The 21,058-nt window shown below is 47.2% G+C and overlaps 2 protein-coding genes across 4 annotated transcripts in view; one reads left to right on the top strand and one right to left on the bottom strand.

Moving 5' to 3' along the window:
* The window catches only part of ALPK1 (alpha kinase 1), a 33,156-nt gene extending 16,082 nt beyond the window's left edge, over positions 1-17,074 (bottom strand). Inside the window, exons 1-3 of the mRNA XM_054633579.2 lie at positions 16,991-17,074; positions 4,888-5,078; positions 1,635-1,789 (exon numbers count right to left, since the gene is read on the bottom strand). Of these exons, the coding sequence (XP_054489554.2) occupies positions 1,635-1,789; positions 4,888-5,005 (273 nt within the window). The 5' untranslated portion in view covers positions 5,006-5,078; positions 16,991-17,074. The remainder of the gene's footprint in view (positions 1-1,634; positions 1,790-4,887; positions 5,079-16,990) is intronic.
* On the top strand, positions 16,908-20,409 carry TIFA (TRAF interacting protein with forkhead associated domain). Of its 3 annotated transcripts, XM_054632874.2 has the most exons (4): positions 16,908-17,046; positions 17,263-17,377; positions 17,723-17,831; positions 19,153-20,409. In XM_054632874.2, the coding sequence occupies exons 2-4, from the start codon at positions 17,368-17,370 to the stop codon at positions 19,766-19,768; spliced, it is 735 nt and encodes a 244-aa protein (XP_054488849.1). In that variant the 5' UTR covers positions 16,908-17,046; positions 17,263-17,367; the 3' UTR covers positions 19,769-20,409. The 3 variants fall into 3 exon arrangements, with proteins under 3 accessions (XP_054488849.1, XP_054488850.1, XP_054488851.1); XM_054632875.2 differs by lacking the exon at positions 17,723-17,831; XM_054632876.2 differs by lacking the exons at positions 17,263-17,377; positions 17,723-17,831 and having other exon boundaries at positions 16,911-17,046.
* Positions 20,410-21,058: the final 649 nt, after the last annotated feature.

Here is a 21,058-nt window from a genome sequence, read left to right as displayed (position 1 = left end):
CTCATCACACTGTAATCACTTCTCTTCAGCCTCATTTCCCCCCCAGCTTTTTATTCAAAGAACTGAGGCAGCCTTTGCTCTGCCTTGAAATTTTATTTAAAATAAAAAAGAGAGGGGAGAAGGAATGGATGAAGGGGAAAAAAATCCCTTTTCCTGACTAATACTAATAATACAGGTCAAAATGTCAGTCTATCTACAATTAAATGGAAAACAAAAAAGGTTTTCCCTTTTTCCCATGGTACAATGGCGCTGGAATATAAATTACCGATGAAGATGAAATAATACTTCAAAGCACATGGGCAAAGGCAGCACAACGTTTACAAAGTATTTTCCACCACAGGATGAAACACTGGAGACAACGGCAGCCAATGGACTTCAGGGGGTGTGGGTGAATAGCCCAAAACTAGCACGGAGGAGGAGGATTTGAGGTCCCTACAGTCCCTGACCCCACGATAGGCTTTGTTTAACAAGGGCAGCTGCAGTTATCAACAGATGTTTCAGCAATAAATAATTGGTATCATCCCAGAAAAGACCCATCTACCTGGGGAGAGGGCATAATGCAGCAAACACTGCCCCACTATTAGAGCCACATTAATCTCCCATCTAGCCAGGTCTCTCGGGGAGCTGGCTGCAGGTGTTTATCCCGGGAGGGAGCTCACAAACGCTCCCAAGTTACAGGGAGCTGATCTGGGATTGTAAAGGAGGTCAACCTCCGCCATAAATTTCTGTCTGAGGCCACACACACCAAAGGGAGGGAGAAAACAAATACCCGAGAGCGAGCAGCCACTCCCCGCCCTCCCTCCCTGGGGAAATCCAGGAGCCCCGCCGGGACCTGGGGATGCTGGGGCTGCCACTTCCCAGCCCTGCAGTGGCTTTGCTGAGCTTCTCACTGCTCCACAAGGAATCAAAGCTGTTCCCAAAGAAAAGCTGCTGGCCTCACTGAGGCAGGACTCTCCGGGGCAGGTGAGACCTCCTGGCCACCTTGGAGTTTAACAACAGGCAGGAACGGGATGGTGCTGGCTTCAGGAACAAAAAACACCCCCTACAAAATTCACAAACCTCACCTTTATTACTGTTCTGGCAAAGGGATAGCCCTTAGCCCAGATATTGCACTTACCACGGGAAAAAGGTGTCCTCTATTTGCCACATGCCTGACGTGCCTCCAGGAAAATCAGAAAAGCAATTTCTTGCTACTTTCTAGTCTTTGAGCTCAAACTCATCACCTTAAGGGATGGGATCCCCAAGGACCTTTGGGATTCTGCAGCTCCTTACACAGGAGGAATTTCTCACAGGAGAAATCACACTGAATCCTTGCCTATCCTGCCTAGGTTTTGGCCGGCTTTGGCCCTCAAAGGGATTCTGCCAGGTAATTTTATTGGAAGAAGAGCAGGTGAGGAGTTGTGCAAGCCCTGCTAAAGTGGGTGATCCTCACTACCAACTTGTAGAGTAGAATTAAACAAAGCACAGCATTCTTGTCAAATTAGTGGGTTTTTTAAAAAAACACTATGTGAACATTTTAGTGTTGTTATAATGCCAGCTCTTCAGGGAAGAGGGAAGCATCGCCTTAGTGGAGACAATACCCAGAAGTGCCCTGTGAAAGCCCCCGAGCACCACAGCTGTGTTGAACTTCATACCAGCAAGTCAGGCAGCCTGGCGCTGATCATATCTTGCAGGTTTGTTTTGTCTTCTGGGCCCAGCTCTTGTTTGTACTGCCATCTCTCCGGCACAAAGGGCCACTTCATTTCCTTTGCCTCCTCCAGCAGGCTCCTCAGCTCCTCAGGAAGCAGAGCTGAAAGGGTCAAAGAGCAGGTGAGGCTATTGCAGCAGGTTCAGCCATGGCAGCCCCTCCAAAAGGCTTCTCCGAGTTGCTCCCAAGAGCTCTCAGCCTGGTGGGGAGGGCAGGGGAGCTGGCCTGCTCTCAGTTCCCCTTGGCTGCACTGCCCTCCAGGGAAATGGGAACCTCCAGCCATTAAAAAGGCTTTTAGCAGGAAGTCCTGCCGGCTGGTGGCTGCCTGGGCGTGAAGAGCTGCTCCGAAGGAGGCAGGAGGGAACCTGTTCCCCTGTGTGAGGAGAGAACAATGGGGTCAATGACACAGAAGATCCGTCCCCCTTGCTCAGGTGACAGTGGCAGAGCCATCCTGGAAAGCCACTTCCAAACTGGGAGATAAACCTGGACTGTAGATGGCAACCAGACAGAAATCTAAAGTGTTATAATGAATAGTAAGCACAAGCTCTTGGGCAATTTGTCCCTTCCTGCTCCCTCTCCATATAGGTCCTAAGCCACTCCATCAGCTTTGGGTGGATCTCCAACCTGATCCAACTAAGGAAGCAACTGCTAGGAGCACAGAGCCAGAGATTTGGGCTTGGATCTGTCCCTTCCTTTCATCCACAGCCCATTTTCCTTTCCCATTTCATTTTCCTTGCAGCAGGGGTGATGTGGATGTGCTGTGCTGTGCTAACCACTCGGCTGGGCAGCCTCTCTGGCCAATAAAAGTGGATTAACAAAGATTATTGACCAGATGGGGTTAATGGTGATCATCAGCTGCAGATCTGGCCCCTTCTGGCTATTAATCCCCCAAAAAAACCCCTGCTCAGAGAGCATCGCTGCTTTAACGAGGCAACACAATAAATGCATTGCTACAGATTTTTTAATCAATCCTTTATGCAGGGACTGTAGAAAATGAGCTTCATCAAAAGGATATTACAGGCTTGGACTGCAGCACATTCACAGGTATGGCTTTCCTGGGAAGAAACAGCAAGTTGGACATTTATGGCCCACCCCCAAAAAGTCAAGTTTACAAACTCTCCACTTTTTCCAGCCCATGTTTTCTCACTTGTTGCCATCCCAAGGAAATGTGGGGTTTGGAAATCTTCCTGTTTCACATCCTGGCTTAAATTAAAGCCCAATTTCCTTATCCTCCTGAAGTGGTGCCTAAGGGGCTTAGCCCTGAACACTGAGGCAAGGTGGTCAAGTGCCAGGGTTGATGGGGAGAGGAGGCCCTGCTCCCACCCTCACACTGGAAAATCAGTGCAGGAGCAGAAATATCCATCTCAGCACGAGGATATTCACCTCATCACAAGGAACAAATTGTTGGACAGAGGGACTTATCTACCATGTAGAAGGGACTGAACTGCCTGAGTCTTTTCCCAAGGAAGATCCAGCTCCAAGGACAAGAGTTTGCCCTCATAACAGAGAGCTGTTCTCACTGCTGGCAATTTAAACTCATACATTAACCAAGGCTGAATGGTCACAGAAGTGCACTGCAATGATTTCTAGCCTAAAGAAGAAATAAAGAAAAGATCCAGACCCAACACCCGTTCTGCCCTCTAAAGTGAGACCAAGATGTGCTCCTCCTCTCCCCACCATTTTTATGGATTTGGCCTTCAGTCCTTCCTGCTCAGGCCTGGGAAAGCCGGGGGGAACAGGAACAAAGGCAGCCCCCAGAGGAGAGGGCGGCCAGGAAAGCCCCTCGGCCCCAGCACAGGGAGGGTCCCCCCGAAGCCGAGAGCCGCCGAGCCCCAGCAGTTATTAATGTCGCTGTCACCACCCCGCTGCTGGGTATTTTCCTTCCAGCTGATGGGAACAGGGCCCTGGAAAAGCCCGAGCAGCACTCGAGGCTCTGATGGCCCATTTCCTGAAGCAGTTTACCTGAAGGACCGTGTCCAATCGAGTGATTATAAGGGCACTGATTCACCTTATCTGGAACTAAACTGATTATTTCTCATACTTTGTGGTATTTAATAGGAGAAAAGGAGGGAGGAGGAGGAGGGGGGAAAAAAAAGCGCTACCTGATTAGGGGTTCAAGAGCCTATTCTGCGGAGCCACAATAAAACTTAAAAGAATTTGCGACGAGGAAACAAAGTGCCCTTTGTTGGAAACAAAAGAAGAGGAGAGAAAAATCTTCCAGTATCCATAACAGAAACCTCCACGCCACCCTCCAGCGCAAACAGACTTAGGTGCTTCAGGAAAAGGCAGCTGACCTCCCAGCAAGAACAAGGATGGTCGGAAAAACATCTTCTCAACGGCTCCGCGCCCCGGGACAAACAAAGGGCTTTAAGGATCACATTAACGTTTGGGCCGAGCCACTCAAGCACGGCGAAAACGAAACATTATTAACACCGAACTGGGGAACGGGCAGCGCCGCAGATGTGGCACGGCACGCAAAGGGAAACCTTAATTCCGCTGGACTGGAGAAATGATAAATCCTCCCTTCGCGGCCGTACCAAAATTGCTGCTGGTTTTCAGCAGGTAACGCCAGCATTCAAACAAATGAGGAGCCCTTTTAATTATTTATTTAGCCCTCGCTAAACGCTGCTTCCTTTCCTGGTTATCTATTCCAGCGTTTAGCCAGCATGGATTTTCCTTTCAAGAGGCATATTTGCAAAGGGTTTTTTTTTTTTAGGTTTTTTTTTTTTTTTTTTTTTTGCCCCTTGGACACCACTTATAGAGGTCACACACATTTTACAAGATAAAGACTCGGGCAATGAGCTCTTTAATATATGAGGAGAAACTGACAAATCCAGAGGGCCCTCCCCCAGGTCCTATGAAAGGAGAGGAAATATGTGCCCTTATTCAGAAGTTGCATCCTTTTTTTTTTTCTTTTCTGTCTCTCTTTTTTTTTTCTTTTTAATAACTGAAATTTATGTGCATCAGCAAACTTTTGGTCATTGTTCTTCCCAAACTAAACTGTTCCTTACAGCCTCATGTTTACTGAAGCCTAAAATTAGAACTGACAGCAATTCACTGCAACAAAGTGCACTTCTTTCCCTGCCTGCATCCCATTCACGGCCCTGAAATCCAGGCATCTCTTGACACTCACGGAGACGAAAAATAGGGCAGGGCTGAGCGCCGGCCGGGCGCTGCCGCCTCCCCTGGGGAGAGCTCACCTTGGCACCGCCAGTATTCCCGCTGCTCCGCCTCTCCCGGTGCCCGGGGCAGGAGCTCGGTGTCCAGGGCCCGCTGGCACTGCTGCAGCAGCGCGGCCACGGCGCTCTGCCCGCTCATGAATGCCCCGGCTCCGCGGTGATCAATTACTCAGGAGATCCCCGTGAAAAGGATCCCTTCGAGGCCGAGGTACCTGGCAGACAAAGGAGGGGGAAAATGATTAACTAAAGCAACATCAATTATCCGAAAGGCTTAAGCAGGGGGAGATAATAGGGGGAAATAGAGGAAAATACGTGGCAGGCTCAGAAGACTTTATTAGAGGAGTGTGTGAGATCACTGCAGGCTCCCGGGGACAGTGTGAGGGGAGCATCTCTGAGTGCCAGGGAGAGAAGACGGGCTCGTCAGTGCAGCCATGACGGGCTCATCAGTGAAACAATGACATCCCGAGCAGGGAAGTGACTGGCGGGGCTGTGCCAAAGCCCTCTGTACCTGGGAGGCTCGGGCTAACCGGGATGGAATGGCAGAAAGGAGCGTGCTGCGTGCATTCCCCAGACCATAGAGACCTTCTCTTTCACCGTGGGATGCCACCCCGTGGGTGAATGTTGTCCTCCAGGTGCTTAGGACGTTGCCAGTGGTGATGCAGGAAATCCCCACCATTCCCATGACGGGTATATTCCCATGACGGGTATCTGGCTCAGTACCTGCCAGAATGCTCAGGCAGCTTTCAAAAATTAAGCACAAGATAAATATTTAGGGTTTGGGGTTTTTTTCCCCCATCGATTTAGAAAACTGTTCCTGCAGCCTGAACCAATACAGTCAGGAGCAGCCTCAGTGAAAATACATCTAAAACTGGGAAAACGCTACGGCAGTGAAGGGGGGAATGCAAAGGACAACACACACACAGGCACAGTTTGCTCTGCTGGCTGGAAACCACTCACATTTTAGCAGCTAAAATGTTTCCAGGCAGTTTTTTTCCCCTTTCTGCTGTGGCTCTGGGATAGCTGGATGCTGGAGCTCGTGGCAGATAGGCCGTGCTCTCAAGGGCACTGAGCAGACTGAAAAGCAGAGGGCAAAAGAGAGGCACTCATGTGAAAGCAGAGAGGATCAGAGAGCCTGCCGTGGAGGGCAAGTGGAGCAGGGCAAACCATGGGATTCAGAGCAAAGAGCCTGGAGGCAGGAGCTCCTCACTGGGGCTCTGACTGCCTCTGCAGATGCAAATGTCACAGAAAGAAAGAATTTAAAAAGTAGCTGTGAAAGGGAGACCAAGGGAAGGAGCACGAGCACCTAAGAGAAACTGAGGAGCAAGTAAGAGATCAGCCAGAGGCAGAGCCATAGATAAAAGCAGAAGGAAAACCTAAAAGCCTTGCCCATCTTTTTAGCCCCAAGTAAGAGCCACTCTCTGTAGGGTTGGAGCCAGCTGAGCGTGGCTGGGTGCTGGGAGCACATCCCTGTGGATGCACCAGGAACGGAACCCAGCATGGTCCAAAGCCCACCCAGGAGATGGGGCTGAATTACCTGTCCCTGGCAAAGATGAATCTTAAAAAGGGGCACAACAATGGTGCAAGTCCACATCCCAGTTCACAAAGGTGCTCTCTCCCTAAGGATCTGTCAGGGACACATCTCTGAGCCCAGGAACAACAGCCAGAAAGCAGAGTCCTCTGCTCCACCCTGCCAGGTCTTATCCTGTTGCTGGGTATCCATCAGGAAAAAGTGTGGTCACACTAACACACCTATGCCAGCGTGGCTTGCTCTGCTAACTGCACTGACATCTGCTAATTGATTTATCTGATTACCCAGCCCTGTGGGAAGGAGTGTGCAGCTGTCCCAGGAGTACCTCCCAGGTTGGGATGAAGCATCCCTGCCATCTGGCCCGGACTCCATTCCTTTGTGTAATTGATTTCTCAAAAATCTCATTTTCCAGGGAGCTACTCCAGTGACTCCCAAGCACACACACACCTGCTTTGGATCTGCTGTGGACAGCAGTCCTGAGAGCCTGGAAACTGCTTCAGGAGTGTGCAGAAGCACACTGAAGAAAGCCTGTGCTCAGCTGCCACCTCAAAGCCTGTAAATAAATGCTCATAAGCACCATTTGCTGTGAAGGTGCACTAAAGCAAGCAAACACGGGTTATTTCCCTTTACAAAAAATACCATGGCTCCAGGAGCATCCAAGGGAGCTCGTGGACGTGTTCCACTTCTCTGTGCTACAGCCCAGACCTTAAAAGCCCAGCCTTCCTTGGGTCTTTACTGCAGGCAGGAGGGCCCTGTGGCTTTGTGAGCCACACAGGCTGCCATTCTCACAAAGAGCTGCCAGGGCTTAGCAGGGAAGCTCAAATTAGTGTGGAAGTACAGCACTTGGCTTCCTTGGATTGGGAGGATTTAACTCACCAGGAGACTGCCAGGTCCCTGACACTGATCCACACATGTCAGCAAGCCAGGGATTTCTCTTCAAGTACATTTTTCCAAGGAATTGAATAAACAGCAAGGACATAGAGTAATAAAATAATGATTTACAGCAGCAGCACCGAAGTGCTGGGAGCACAGAGAGAAGTGCAATAAACTGTACATTAGTGCTCAGGAGGTAGAGAGCCTTTTGAGACCCATCACTGGGGACAATGACTCGCATCATAAAATCAGCTTAAGATGAACCACGGAGCCCTAAAGCACATCAGCACCCTTCACACAGATGCCACTTTGCTAGCTGTGCTTTGTGACAGCTGTGGCGTTGAGTGACAGCTGGGAGGGGGGAATAACCAGGCATGCAGCTTTCCTGGGGAAACACAGGACCTGAGCCTAAAGCCCAAGAGCAGAACAGCAAAAACTTCTGGAGGCCTTTAGAATCCTCTCAATGGTTGCTAATCAGCTTTCTCAGAGTTCCCTTGAATCCTAACAAGTGGCACTTTAAGGAGATGGTTTTGAAGTGGTGAAAATTGCAGCCTGACATGCTGCAAAACTGCCGGGCAAAAATGTTTTCTAAGCACATACTTAAAAATGCTCTTTGAAAACACATAATAAAAACCAATTTTGCATCAGATTGAGGATTTACGCATTTCTTGGTGACAGGAGAGCTGCTTTACTCCTGTTTGAGGCAAAACCAGCTTTTAAATGCTTGATATAATTGTTAAGACACTAAAACAGAAAGGATGAGAAAAAAAAAAAAATCAGTGCCATTTCTGACTGGAGTCTGGATTAAAATAATTCCTTGCATCAAATATGATGAAAAAATTATTACAAAGGTCTCAGGGGATGAGAAAATACATTTCTGTGGTTCCCCCTAATTGGGGCTGGGGCTCAGAACAAGAGGGATGGAAGGAAAGATTGGGTGGGACACAGAGAAATGATCTCTTTAATAAGAAATGGGCCATACTGTGACATTTCAGAGCCCTTGGGCTAGAAGACCAAAAGATCTGTCAAGAGAAAGGAATTTTAAGTTCTGCCATGGGTAGAAGGAAGCCTGGGAGTCAATCTAGGCGGTTTAAGACTGCAATTAGCTCTGGAGGCTTTAAGAAAAAGAAGATGTAATTGCTGCACTCAAACTTCAAATGCAGCAAGGATAACAAGCGCTGGTTTCTCAGACAACATCATTTGGGAAATTTTCCGCAGCATTATGGTCCTGAAACACAAATTAGAGATCGCCAGGCCTTTTCTCTCTGAAAATATATTATCCTAATTTTCATCTTATTCAGGGTACCCTCTAGCTCCAGGGAGACTAATGAAGAGGAAGCAAAGACCTGATGAGTTCCATGTGGAGACTACATTTATGGATTAATCCCAACAGGGAGCAAATAAACCTTATTCCCAGAGCTCTCGGTCGGGACTCCACACAATCAATTGAGGAATGGATAGTTATTTATGGCTGAGGCTGTTTTGACTTTCAAATAAACATTTTAATTATTTTAAGTTACGCTGGAACTTGGAATGTGAGCCCTTGTTTCATGGCACTGCCTTGCTCTCCTGCCTCCTAATCCCAAACCACTCTGGTCATTATGACACCGTGCAAACCACACTGATCTTCATGCCTAAATCATTGCAAAGGTAAAATATGTGGGCCAGGCAAACTAGAGAAGAGGGAGGAGGAAGAGGGAGGAGGATAAATGAAAGAAACACTCTCAAGATACACTGAGCCCGAAGAAAATGAGGTGCCCAACTCTGAAACCCTTTTGCAATCAGGCTGGCACATCCTGATCCATCTTTGTACCCTGCTCTCCCCTGCCTGCTCCTATGAGCAATTTTAATAACCAAAGTGCTTCAGAGCGTTTCTTTTCCAACAGCTCATTTTCAATTCAGTACCTGCACCACTTGCACTGCCAGCTTTTCCCTTCAGCCTAATTTGGTGTGCTTTGGCCTTTCCACTCTGAGATTATGAAGCCACACTCATTTTCAGGGAAGCTCATTAGAGTCCCCTGCTAAATAAAGGCAAGGGGTGAAATCTGAACGACACAGATCTGCTGGAGCTACAGTCTCACCTTCACTCTGTATTCTGGCATTTCATCTCCCTCTGCTTTCTGTAGGGAGACTGAAATAACTGCAGGAGGTTGTCCTTGGGAGACCAGTGGAACATTTGGGTTGGTGTTTTGACCTGCAGCAGGTAAGGGGGAGCATGCACACCACACAGCACCCTTGGCTGCTCTCCCTCCCATGGATTTGTGCACGAGCCTTCTGGAGCCCTTCCTGCCACTCCTGACAAAAATAACAGGCTCAGCTTAATTTTTGGATTTGGCTGCTTGAGGGATTAAAAACTAAAACAGGAAAAAAAAAAAAAAAGAAAAAACCCATTCTCTTGATAACTTAGCAAAGGTTTCAATAATTGAATTAATATCATCTCCACAGAAGGCAAATTCAGTTTCCCTGAACCTTTCAGTGCACACATGCTTGTGTTTTCCTAGAGCATTTACCCTTCTTTGCAGGAAGATGGTTTTAAAAAAATAAATAGATTTGCTGGGGCTTTATTCAGTTAGTTAGCTAGTTTACTTCTCTGGCTTAAAGATTAGATGTTTTCTTTTGGTAAAGCTGGCTATCCCAACTGGCTGTATTAAAATAAGGAAGAATCTCAATCAAAAAGCCTCTCCTAAGGCAAGCTTTCTTGTTAATATGCACCAACATGAAAGGGTTTCTTTTCATCCTATACAACTACAGTGTGTGTAAATTGCAGGGGGCTCATTGGCATAAATCTTGGCTGTGACCTCTGAGGTAAACTGGATTTACATTACTTTCTGACAAGAATTAAATGAAGGCCTTGTGGATATATGAACAGCCTTCTAGACTGCAACAGATGGGCATGAATGTGCTCCCTAGGCAAACTATCAGTGACATCTGTGTCCTCCAAATTCTGGTGGTCTCAGCCAATTAGCAGGCAAAAGGGGAGAGAAGAAAAAAAAAAGAAGAAGAAGAAAAAAAAGAAGCCTGCCCCTGCACAGCTTCCCCAGGCAGAGCTGGAGCAGAAGTGCTTCTGTTTGGAAATGGGATCAGGAGCAGCCTCCAGCAGCAAGGAGGTGCTTTGCTGGCTGCTCTAGTGCAGAGGTAATACTGCAGGAAAAGCTGAGCTAATTAGGTAGAAGAGATATTAATATTAACACATGGCAGATCCCAGCCCCACCTAAGGCTGTGTGGGGCTGGGACAATGGGCTACTATCATGGATTTCCACTGCTGCAGCCAAGGATGGAGATTTGTGGGTCCTAAAAAGCAGAGTGGTGAAAGTGAAGCCCAGTGCCTGACACAGCTAAGGCAGGAAAAGCCCCACTCCTGATCCATATTCACACCCCCACCACGGCTCCTTTCCCTGCAGAGAGCTGGAAGGGACCCAGAAGGGTTTCCAAATCCTCTCCAAAGGGGTTTCCCATCCCCTCCTTGGGTGGATGGGCTCTGGGGAGCGACACACTCGATGGCCACTGCACCTGCCTGCTCCAGAGCTCAGAGCTTTGTGGAAGAGCATTTCAGCTACAAAAAAACATCCTGGGGAGAAAAACCTTTCCAGTTTTGTTTGTCAGAATGAGGTTTGGGATTCCTTGGTGCAGCACAGCCACAGAACAGAGCCAAAGCCACACAGCAACTACTCAGCACATGAAGAAGTGGCCAGAGGGGCACCAGGGAGTCAAAACTCCATCTCCAGCCTGCAGCAGAGCCATGGTTTCAGGCCAGTTGTAGCACAGGAGTGACCCAAAATGTGAGGCTCACTCTCTGTCTCCCAGATTTGAATGGAGCTGCCATGGCAGGAGCAGGCAGGACCTCTGGCTAAAAGCAGAGTATGGAACAAAAGCACCTGTTGTTTCGCCCTGGTCATGACTTTTCAGAGAGGCCACTTGCGTTCTTTCCCCCTCATCACTGCTGTCCCAAGTACTACTGGGGGATGTAGAAAAAAAAAAAGGGAATAATTGAGGGGCAGATCAATAAATTAAAAAGTTCTAAAAAAAAAAGAAAAAGAAAAAAAGGCATAATGAATTTGGTACAGCACATATTTTTAGATCAAAGATGCCTTTGAAGTGACAAACCCTTAATCCATAAACTACTGAAGCACTTCCTTTCTCTCCCAAACTACTTGTTGTCAAATAAAATGGAAGTCAAGGAAATTATCTTTATCTGAAAATGGCCAAAAGAAGCCATCACCTAATGACAGCCTTGTCAAAATGACAATTGGGGAAATTGTTAGGAAGGGGAGGCCTGATGACTGGAGGAATAAGCTGCCTGTTTGCTCTAATCTGGTCAGGCAGGCCCCACACAATTCCAGTCAGCTTGCTGTGTGAAACAGCTAAGTCTTTGTCAGAGCAGGCAAGGGCTGGAAAGACTTCTCTTTCATGAATATGTATCACCACCCTCCACGTCTGCAGAAAAAAACCCCAACCTTCCAAACAGCAAAATAAAATGACAAAAACCAACAAATCCCAGACCAAGAAAATCCTGAGATATGGAGGCGCACAGATGGAAAAAGCATCTGAGGAATGAAAGTGCACGTTTGGGAAGTGCAGCCAGAAGTAGCCTCTTCCCAAAGGCTTTCTTTGCACTTTTATGCCCCAGTAGGCTGGGATGAGGCACTTCAAGTGCACAAAGGCAGAAGGGCCCATCGGGGTATTTAATGTCCATCACTGTGTGGTTTAGATTTGGTGCTGGTGGCACGAAACCCCACAGACACACACACGGAGCTCACAGGAATTCCTTGTGCCAGCAGGGAATCACCCCAGCAGGTCTGAACACTTCCAAGGGCAGGCACAGAGGCAGCTTTGGATCAGGGGCAGAAATTCCCTGTGAAGCCTCAAATTTCATCCCACTGAAATGATTTTTCTGAGAGATGTCCATGGCATCTGTAAATGAAACCCTTCACAACATCTGAAACTGAAACTGTTGAAACTCCTGTAAACCCAAAAATGGTGTTTAAAGCAATGATGGGCAGATGGGAAGAGAACACAGGATCAAACAAAGCCCATCCCTGCTGCAGAAAAGCCAAATGAAGACATTTTAAGCTGTGCTGGGTTTTGTCTCTGTTGGAGAACTACATAATCAATCAAAGCACAACAATGTCTGAAAAGTTACCTTCAAGTGCTTGCTGCCATCTTTTTAACTTTGCTTGTAAAACTGCAAACCAGATCTTGATTTATTACAGAGAGCTTGTGGTGATACCATAAACTTCAGTTTTTCTTGAAACAACAACCAGAATATGAAAGTTTGGCTCCCAGCAGAGATATCAAGACACAGTGCTCAGTTCTGAGGTTGCCCATATTATGCAATGTTTGCTGTAGACATTTCCATTTCATTAGCATATTCTGCTTTACAGGAAACCCAGCAATGAATGCTGTCCCTGATCTGAGGCTAATCCTCTTTAAAGAGCTACAGGCTATATTACATGTGGCCACAGCCATGGCTGTGCCAGGCCTGCAGCACTTTGAAGCCTATTGAACAGTGCTCCCTTGTGAGGCCATACACAGAGACAGAAAGGGATGCTCCCTGTGCTCTGAAATCCTGCTCTTCCCACCTCCAGGAGCTCCTTGCAGGGACAGAGCAGAGACACCCAGCTGCCTTCACCACCCTTCAGTGCCAATTTTTGTGCCTATAGTAATAAAAATCCCTTTTCTTCCTAAACTTCAGCAGCAACTGCCCCGAGGGAGGGCTTCCAGAACAATCAAAGGTGAAGGAGAACCAGACAGCTGCTTCCCTGAGTAGGAAGGAAGCTGCTTGAGTAGTTTGGGACACACAGACATATCTATCTTGGAAGGGAAAAGAGAGAAATGGTCATGGATGTACCTGTAAGGCTGCATTGCTCACAGCTGGGTGCCCCTGAAAGCTGTAAACTGAGATAATGGAACTGTGTTTTTATTGCCACACACTGTGGAATCTCCAACACCTTCACAACTACAGAAATTTAAAGGGGAAAAGAAATTACAAAAGAACAAAAAGGTCACTATGTTCTCTGGTCCTGCTACATATCAGCAAAATACAGCTTATATTATCTTTAATTGTTCAAAATTACTTTCTTTGTTCAATGTAGGGAACTGGAAAGGCTGACTCTGCTCAGTCTGCAGTGTGCACATGAAATTTTCTCTGTCTGAATGGTGTCAAACCAGACAAGGAGAGTGGATTCAGCCTCCATAGTAAAATGCAGGGCCTGGTGAAGGCAATGTTCAACTCCTTGCTATCAAAATAGCCACAAAAATTATTTTTTCCTTTGCAGCAGAGGGAGAAAGGGTCCAGAAAAAAAACAAACACAAGGTGGAGGGAGTAGCAAAGGGAATAGGAAAAATAATCAGGAGGATGGTGAGAGGGAAGAACAACAGACAGCAGGAGGGAAAGGAAAAGGGAAGAGAAACTGAGACAGAAGAGAAAGGGAGAAGCCAGACAGTCTCTGAAGGAGGACCAGGGGCAGACCATGATGCATAATGAAAATGAGAACTTGGAAAGGGACAAAACCAAAGTTCATCTTGTCAGGAGTACTTCTCAGCAGCCAAGGTGAATATTCCTCACCAGTTTATTCAGGTCACATGAGAAGAAAAGAGGAAGAGCTCTTTTTCCTGAGTAAACAAGGATCAAAGAGGGAAATAAACAGAGGGAATTGTGTCCTCTCTTCCTCTTCCTTTGGAAGATCTCCTCCCTACTGATGGAGTGGAGCTGCTCTTGGCACTGGGAGCTAAAACTGCAGGGAACACACATCCTCTCCTCCCTGTCACACTGACATCCAGTGGAATACAGTGGGATGTCTCTGGAGCACACCTGCCTTGGAGAAGGGCATGTCTCTTTTCTGTTTGAACATGAGGCACTCGGTTGCTGTGCAGTAATAACTCATTGCAGAACCTCACTACGTTGTTGCACACTCCATCAGGCCTTTCCCAACTCCTGGAAGTTATCACTGCCATTATTATCAGTAACTTACAAGCACCTCGATAACTCTTGCACTACCGAAATTAAATGTACAACTAAAAACTAAAAATAAAGAAAAAGGAAAGAACCCCCACCAACAAACCAACAACTAATTAACACAAAACACAAAAATCCCCCCAAACGAACCTTGTGTTCCCATGTGTGGTCACAAGCTGCCACCTACTGGCTCCCACTCCTGTGCTCAGAGTGCCTGGGTGGCTTGGAATGAGAAAAGGGCTGTCAGCAGCTGGGCTTTATGGCCCTAAATCACTCAGCTGTCACTTAGCTGCTCCTCAGTGACTTGGCAGGACAGTTTCAGGTCACCCCTGTGCCATCCTGGGACAGGGCAGGTACAGCAGCACTGTGCCCAGGCTTGTGTGACAGGTGACAAGACACAGTGAGGCATTTAACACCAGGGAAAGCCAGCAAACAGGGCTGCAGGGGACAGCCACCCACCTACTGCACCCCTTTTGGGCCTTCTGAGCCCAAAAAACCACGGGAATTGTACTCACACACAACATTTACACCTGAACCCACTGGCAAATCCAAGCACCACATCGACAGTTTTGATAACCAGGTACAAAATCTGACCTTAGGAGAGAAGGGCAGAACTGTGGAAATCTCAGCAAGCAGAAATCAGCCAGACTTCCTGCTGATTCAGCAGGGTCAGGAAACTTTCATTGTGTAAATTTCAATACAGAGACAAAGCGAAAGTTTCAGACTGGTCTGGAAAGGCTTTTATGCCATAACAGAGACTGAACTATAAAGGACATTTTTCCCAAGTGTCCAAGAAATGTCACCACAGCATTCCCAACTCATAAGCACTCCCACAGATGATTAAGAGACTATACTTCCTATAACTCTTCTGACCTACCATGAACATGCCAGAAAGAGAAAGAAGCACATTTCCCCTCACTGATTCCTGTTTCCTAAGCCAATTAGGACTGACAGCAACATAAAAGTTCCTGCTATTTTTCCATTTCCCAGATTTACCTATGGATTTTGCTCTGAATTTAGAGGAGTCAGTTGTCAGAAAAACAACACACCGTCACAGCCATGGCAAAACCACCTCAATCTTCCAGCCTGGAAAACACTAAATTAGCCCAAACACCACATTTATCTGCAGTTTCGCTTTTGACCAAAGAAATTTCAACAAAAAGAAGAAGTTATTGTAATACTGGAATGACCTCTACTACAGAACAGAAGAATTTCAGCAGGAAGATCACCCAAAAACCCCACAGGCACAGAGTGCCTGCATATTATTTTTTTCCCTCATAAAGGGCAAACCTGGAGCTGTTTTCCTGAAGCTGGCAGCGTTTCAACTGACTAGAAACTTATTGAAGAGAGAAGCTGTAAATCCAGTTCCTGCCCTCCCCTGTACAAAATCACACAGAGCTATACTTAAACCATAAAACAATAAAGAATATGCAGCTAATTTGACGTTACACAATCCTAGGGGAAAAAGGGAAAGGTCTTTACATACCTCAGTAAATACAAGTATCAAAATAATCCCATCAGAAAAGTTATCTGATGACCTGGGACTCGGCTGTTTCCACAAACGAAGGGCTGACAGGAATTATAACGATCGACAGATGCAATAAAGAGCAGGATTGCACAATTCTGGCTTTTCCAGAAGGCAACAAAGTATTTCATTTTTCTTGTGTGTGAGCACACAGGCCCAGCCCTGCCTGCTGTAAAAAAATGCCTTCACTCTGGGAGAAAGTTGGAACAATCTGTTTTCCTTCTCTGCTTTTCAGCACAACTTCTTGCAAAACACAGTTTAATCCCTTTTTTTTTTTTTTTTTTTTTTTTTTTTTTTTTTTTTTTTTTTTTTTTTTTTTTTTTTTTTTTTTTTGTCAGGGAGAAGAGCCCGGAACAGCCCTATTAGACTGCATACAGATAAAAGTTATTCCATATGAACTACAAGGGAATTTATCAACCCACAAGTCATTGACCTGTTTGTTGAAGATATGAAAAGAACCTACAAGTGAAAAACAGTTTGTATGAAGCAAGGCAGAATTTGATGGCCCGTGCCAAAGCAATGAAGCCCTCAGTACTTGCAGTGCAGGCACAGGGAAGGGAGAACAGGGAATGTTTGGGATCAGGATGGAAAAGGAACGGGTTCACTTCGCCACTTGTCCTGGGCTGAGAGGGTAACACGGGTGCACATGAAAAACCAAGCCGCTGGATAAAGAAAAACCCACGGCGTTCTCAGGATTTGTAAAGGGAAAAGAAAAAAAAAGAGAAGTGAGGAAAAGTTTTCAGATCAGTTTAGGCCATCGGCCAGGGCAACATTATTTCCCAAAGGCGGTGCAATTAACCTGAACTGCGGTTGCTTAGAGCAAACAACCAAACATTTTAAAATAATCAATTTAAGAACATCATCAGGTCAACTGCTATATGCCCACAGTGCGCCGCTTCCCAAAGCCTTTTACTTCTCAAAGCGTTCATTTGGGGGTTAAACCAGAATTATTTTGTCTGACAGCTGAGCCCCTTGACTTGTGATCCCTGACACGGCTCTGAACACATGCTCAGAGACCCCGGACAGACCTGTGGCTATTCCTTTAGAGTTATCCACTGTAATAAATGATTTAATTTTTTTTTTCTTTTTTTTTTTTCCTTTATTTTTAAAGACGTCCTACTTCCGGCCCGACGGCGCCCTCTGCGCTGCCCGCCCCGCGGTGCCCTCAGCGCCGCCCGTCCCGGCTCCTCCCGCTCCCGCTCCTCCCGCCTCAGCGCTTCCCGCCGGTTCCCTCAGGACTTACCGGGAGTCAGGAGCCGCTGCAGCCCTCGGCGGCCGCCGGAGCCCCGCTCCTAGCAGGTGAGGAGGCTGCGGGCCGGGCCGTGAGGGGAAGGAAGGGGGCGGGATGTGCCAGGCAGTGCCCCTGGGTTCGGTCCGGAAGATCCCGGGCTGGCCGTGCTGTGGGGTGGGTAGGTGGCACTGAGCCTGCTCCAGGAGCCGGAGCCCATATTCTTAGGGCGTCCCGCTCTTCTGCTGCCTCTGGAAGTGGGGGTGATGACACTCGCTGTACCCTAGGAGAGGATGATGAGGTGAGAGCACGGTGGAGGGACGGACAACAGCGGGGCAGTGGCTGCCTTAGAGCTGCAGAGAAATCTACAGAAGGTTTCTTCCTCCTGGCCAATGCACTCTAGTAAGTAGAAACTCCTCTTAAGTAGAAACTCGTCAATTTACGTGAAGGAATGTTCAGTGTGCTCGACCTCGGTGAGCCTTTGAGGCAGGACCGGGCGGCCGTGAGGGGGTGCCTGAGGTGATCGTGGATCCGGAGCAGGGTCTGTGGGAGCTGCCGGGATCCAGGCTCATCAGGGAGAGCTGCCGAAGCAGTGGGAGGCTGTTCTTGTTTTTTAGTTAATGTAGCCATCTGTAATTTGCACTGAAGTCGTGAGGCACAGAAGTGTCTCTGAACTGCAAACATAATGAAAGTGCTCGGTGGTTTTCCCCTTCACCAAAGATGACCTCATGTAATATCCCCTTCTAGCGCAAAACAAGGAAGGGCAGAGCTGGACACGGGGACAGTCCCTCCTGGCCCACAGAGCTGCTTCCAGCGTCCCAGAGAGAGCTGGGGAATCCACAAGGAGGAGGGACTGGTAATGGTGCCACCACAGCTTGGCTCACAGATGGCCAAGGAGTAACCTGCTCTCAGGGTGTCTGTCTGCACTCCTGCCAAAAGCACAGATGATATTTCCTAGTTGTTTTAAAGGGAGCTCTGCTGGAAATTCTGTGTTTCACTCATCATCTGTGCTGTTGCAGCCTGCTTCAGTAACCAAGCTGGGGTTGCTGAGCTGCTGTGTCAGAACTGTGGCTGGTTTTGTGTTAAAGGTGCAAAGGGAGCAGTTTTGAGGTTTCACACAGAAAAAACGATGCACTGATACACCACCATGCGCTGTGCTTGGTGTTTGGGTGCAGTGTGTAAAAACCACGAGTCAACTCCATCATCACAAAACACAATCATCACTTCATGGCAGTGATGATTCAGCTGCTCATAAAGCTCTGGATGGAGCTGGTGAGCTCCAGAGCTGTGTGAGACACACTGGGCACTTACTGCAACCTGGATGTGGAAACATCTGCACAATGTGATACCAGTTAAATGGCTGTTCACATGTTTCCCTGGTGAGTAACTGGGAACTCATTTGCTGGTTTCTGCTTTCAAATAGCAAGGCTTTTCTTTTCAAGGCTCAGTTTTAGTGTGGGAAGACACTGGCCTTGCATTTAAAGAAGCAGATGGCAGCCTTTCCTGAGCTGTCTCAGGTTTTATTAGGATGCACTGCAGTCGCTCAGGCTTTGGAACAGAATTTGTTTCATAAGTATGTGGTCTCTGTGCTGAACGTGAAGAACTTTGAAAAACAACACAAAACTACCAAATCCAAGAAAAGTAAATTTTTTTAGCGCTTCTGGAGCAGCAGAGAGCTGGGATTTTCCAGCAGACAATGGGGAAATACCTAGAAGTGGTGACAATTCCTCTTTTAGGTCTCATGGACAGTCCAACTTTTTACATTCACTTTTTATGCTATCCCAGCCATCACTCTCTAAACACTTTTTCCGTGCAAGAGGTCAGTTTGGAGACTCCAAGGAATGCTTTATAAATATTTGAATTACCACTGCCTACAGACAGATTGTTGTTAAAGATCTCTTGATAAAGAGCAGAGCACACAGGCCCAGCCAGTTCTGCCTAACCCCATTTTAAGCCAGTTCTGCCTAACCCCATCAAGCAAATCTAACTGCTAAATGACATATTTCCTGCAAAGATAAATCTGCCTCGAGAGGAGCTTGCTGGCAAGCAGCGGTGAGTTGTGGCTGCTGTGCTTCCAGGTATCTGGAAGCTTCCAGGTACCTGGAGGTTCTGTGCAGTGAGTGGAGAGGAGCACAGGGAATATCTCAGTGCTGACACCAATCTGTTGGGTTCTGCAGCCGCTCTGTGCCGTGGTTTTGCCGTCTCCTGGCTCCAAGGGCTCCTCTCACCATGAGCTCCTTCGAGGAGGCCGAAACAGAGGAGACAGTGACGTGCCTCCACCTGACCTTCTACCACCCTGGGCAGGGTGAGAAGATGATGTTCCGCTGCCTGGATTTCTGCCGGCGGCAGCAGCTGCGGGCAGACGACACGGCCAAGTTCGGCCGCGACTCCAGCCTGTGCCACTACAGCCTGGTGGACACGCGCGTCTCCCGCATCCAGTTCTCCCTGCAGTTCTACAGGAAGCTCCACAGCTCCGAATATGCCTTTGAGATCAAGAACCTCAGCAAGAAAACGAAGCTGACCGTCAACCAAACGGAGCTGGGTTACTTGAACAAAATAGACCTGCCCTGGAAGTGCATCATCTGCTTCGGGGACTACCAGATCCTGGCAGAGATTCAAGAAGGGGAGGCCGTGGATTATTTTGAGACTCACTTGCACTTGGCTGAAGCACCCATCTTACAAGAAAAGTGCCTGCCATCCCTGCAGCCTATACCTGAGAATGGCATTTCTCCTTCCTTTCCTCTTGGCCAAGGCAAAAGCCCCACAGAGATTGATGAGAACGAGCTGTGCTAGTGGGGAGAAGGAGTCTGGATCAGGTTTTCTAGCCTCCAGCATGCACAGCTCTCACCTCAGCCCAGTGTTCTTGGTGGTGCTCACTGTCTGCTGCACATCAGTCTTCTTTACTTGGTATTATCAGCACAGGCATTCCAGAGCACTGCTCCCTCCACAGGAATGGATTCCTGACACTGCCTTCTCGGAGGGCTCTCTGATGCCCAGAAAGGTGTGGGAGACAAGAGGTCACTCAAATCCACAGAATCCCAGAACTGTGGCCACGTGCCTTGGAGGGATATTTAACAGGCATTAATACAGAGCGTGCACAGCAGGGTTTTGGTCCCAACCAGGGGGTGACACAGTGTCTTGTTGCATATTTTACTTTATGCACTGCTTTGCACACCAAATCCCAAACAGTATTTTTTGCGAGCCTAGGTTGTGACTTCACAGATTTTGCAACTTAGAAACACTTTGTCCTTTTATGTTTTTATTAGCTTCAAAGCAAAGTTTCTTTTTTATTTTCACTAATTTAATTAACATATATATATATATTTTTTGCAAGTCAACTACTTTTGCTTGTGACGTAGACAAACATGTAGCATCTATGATCATGGTCTATAAAAATCCACATTAATTTTGCAATAAATACATTTTGTTCCCTAGTAAGGGTTTGCTCTGTTATATAGCTGCACTCTAAAAGAATTTTTGGAGAATAAAATTATTTCCAGGACCATCAAGATAAGAGACTGTCACTGGCACTGTTCCAGGCTTTCCAAAGATGCCATGGCTCCAAGGTAAGAATTTACTTAAATACTTTCTGGAAGTTTTCTACCTTTACTCCTCTACCCAAACCTCTCTAATAATTTTCTGGTCTTTTAAGTATTTCTCAGATTGTTTCAGTCAAGTTTTTCTTTGTCAGGGCTCAGCTTTTCATTGGCGTTTGGCTTTTTTATTTTGGCAAGTATTTTAGCTTGCTTAAAAACACACTGGGGAAGAATAGGAGTTACCCACTTCATCATCCCTGAATATTAGGATGCATTTCAGCATTAATCATTCCAAGAAAACCATAATTATAACTGAGGGGAGGAACAGCTGGGACTAAGGCAGCCAACCACGAGTGAGAGAAAGCGACATGGGAGAGGCAATGAAACTCAAACACAGGCTTATGCAGGATTTGCCTGTTCATCTCCTCTATGACAAAATTACTTTGTTGTCATGTTTTCCACTCTTGGAAGCTGTCTGTGGTTTCCAAATCACTTGCTCAGTCCAATCACTTGCTCAGCTGTATTTACCGGAGGAAAGAATCAACCG

Source organism: Agelaius phoeniceus, chromosome 4, assembly GCF_051311805.1.
Source record: "Agelaius phoeniceus isolate bAgePho1 chromosome 4, bAgePho1.hap1, whole genome shotgun sequence".
NCBI classification, from domain to species: Eukaryota; Metazoa; Chordata; class Aves; order Passeriformes; family Icteridae; genus Agelaius; species Agelaius phoeniceus.
This window is presented reverse-complemented; position numbering and strand designations above follow the sequence as displayed.

What these genes read in the sequence shown, in the direction of transcription:
- TIFA (XM_054632874.2), top strand. An exon ending in TCCACAAGGAGGAGGGACTG is followed by an intron (nt 17,832 to 19,152) that starts GTAATGGTGCCA and finishes TGGGTTCTGCAG; the next exon opens with CCGCTCTGTGCCGTGGTTTT.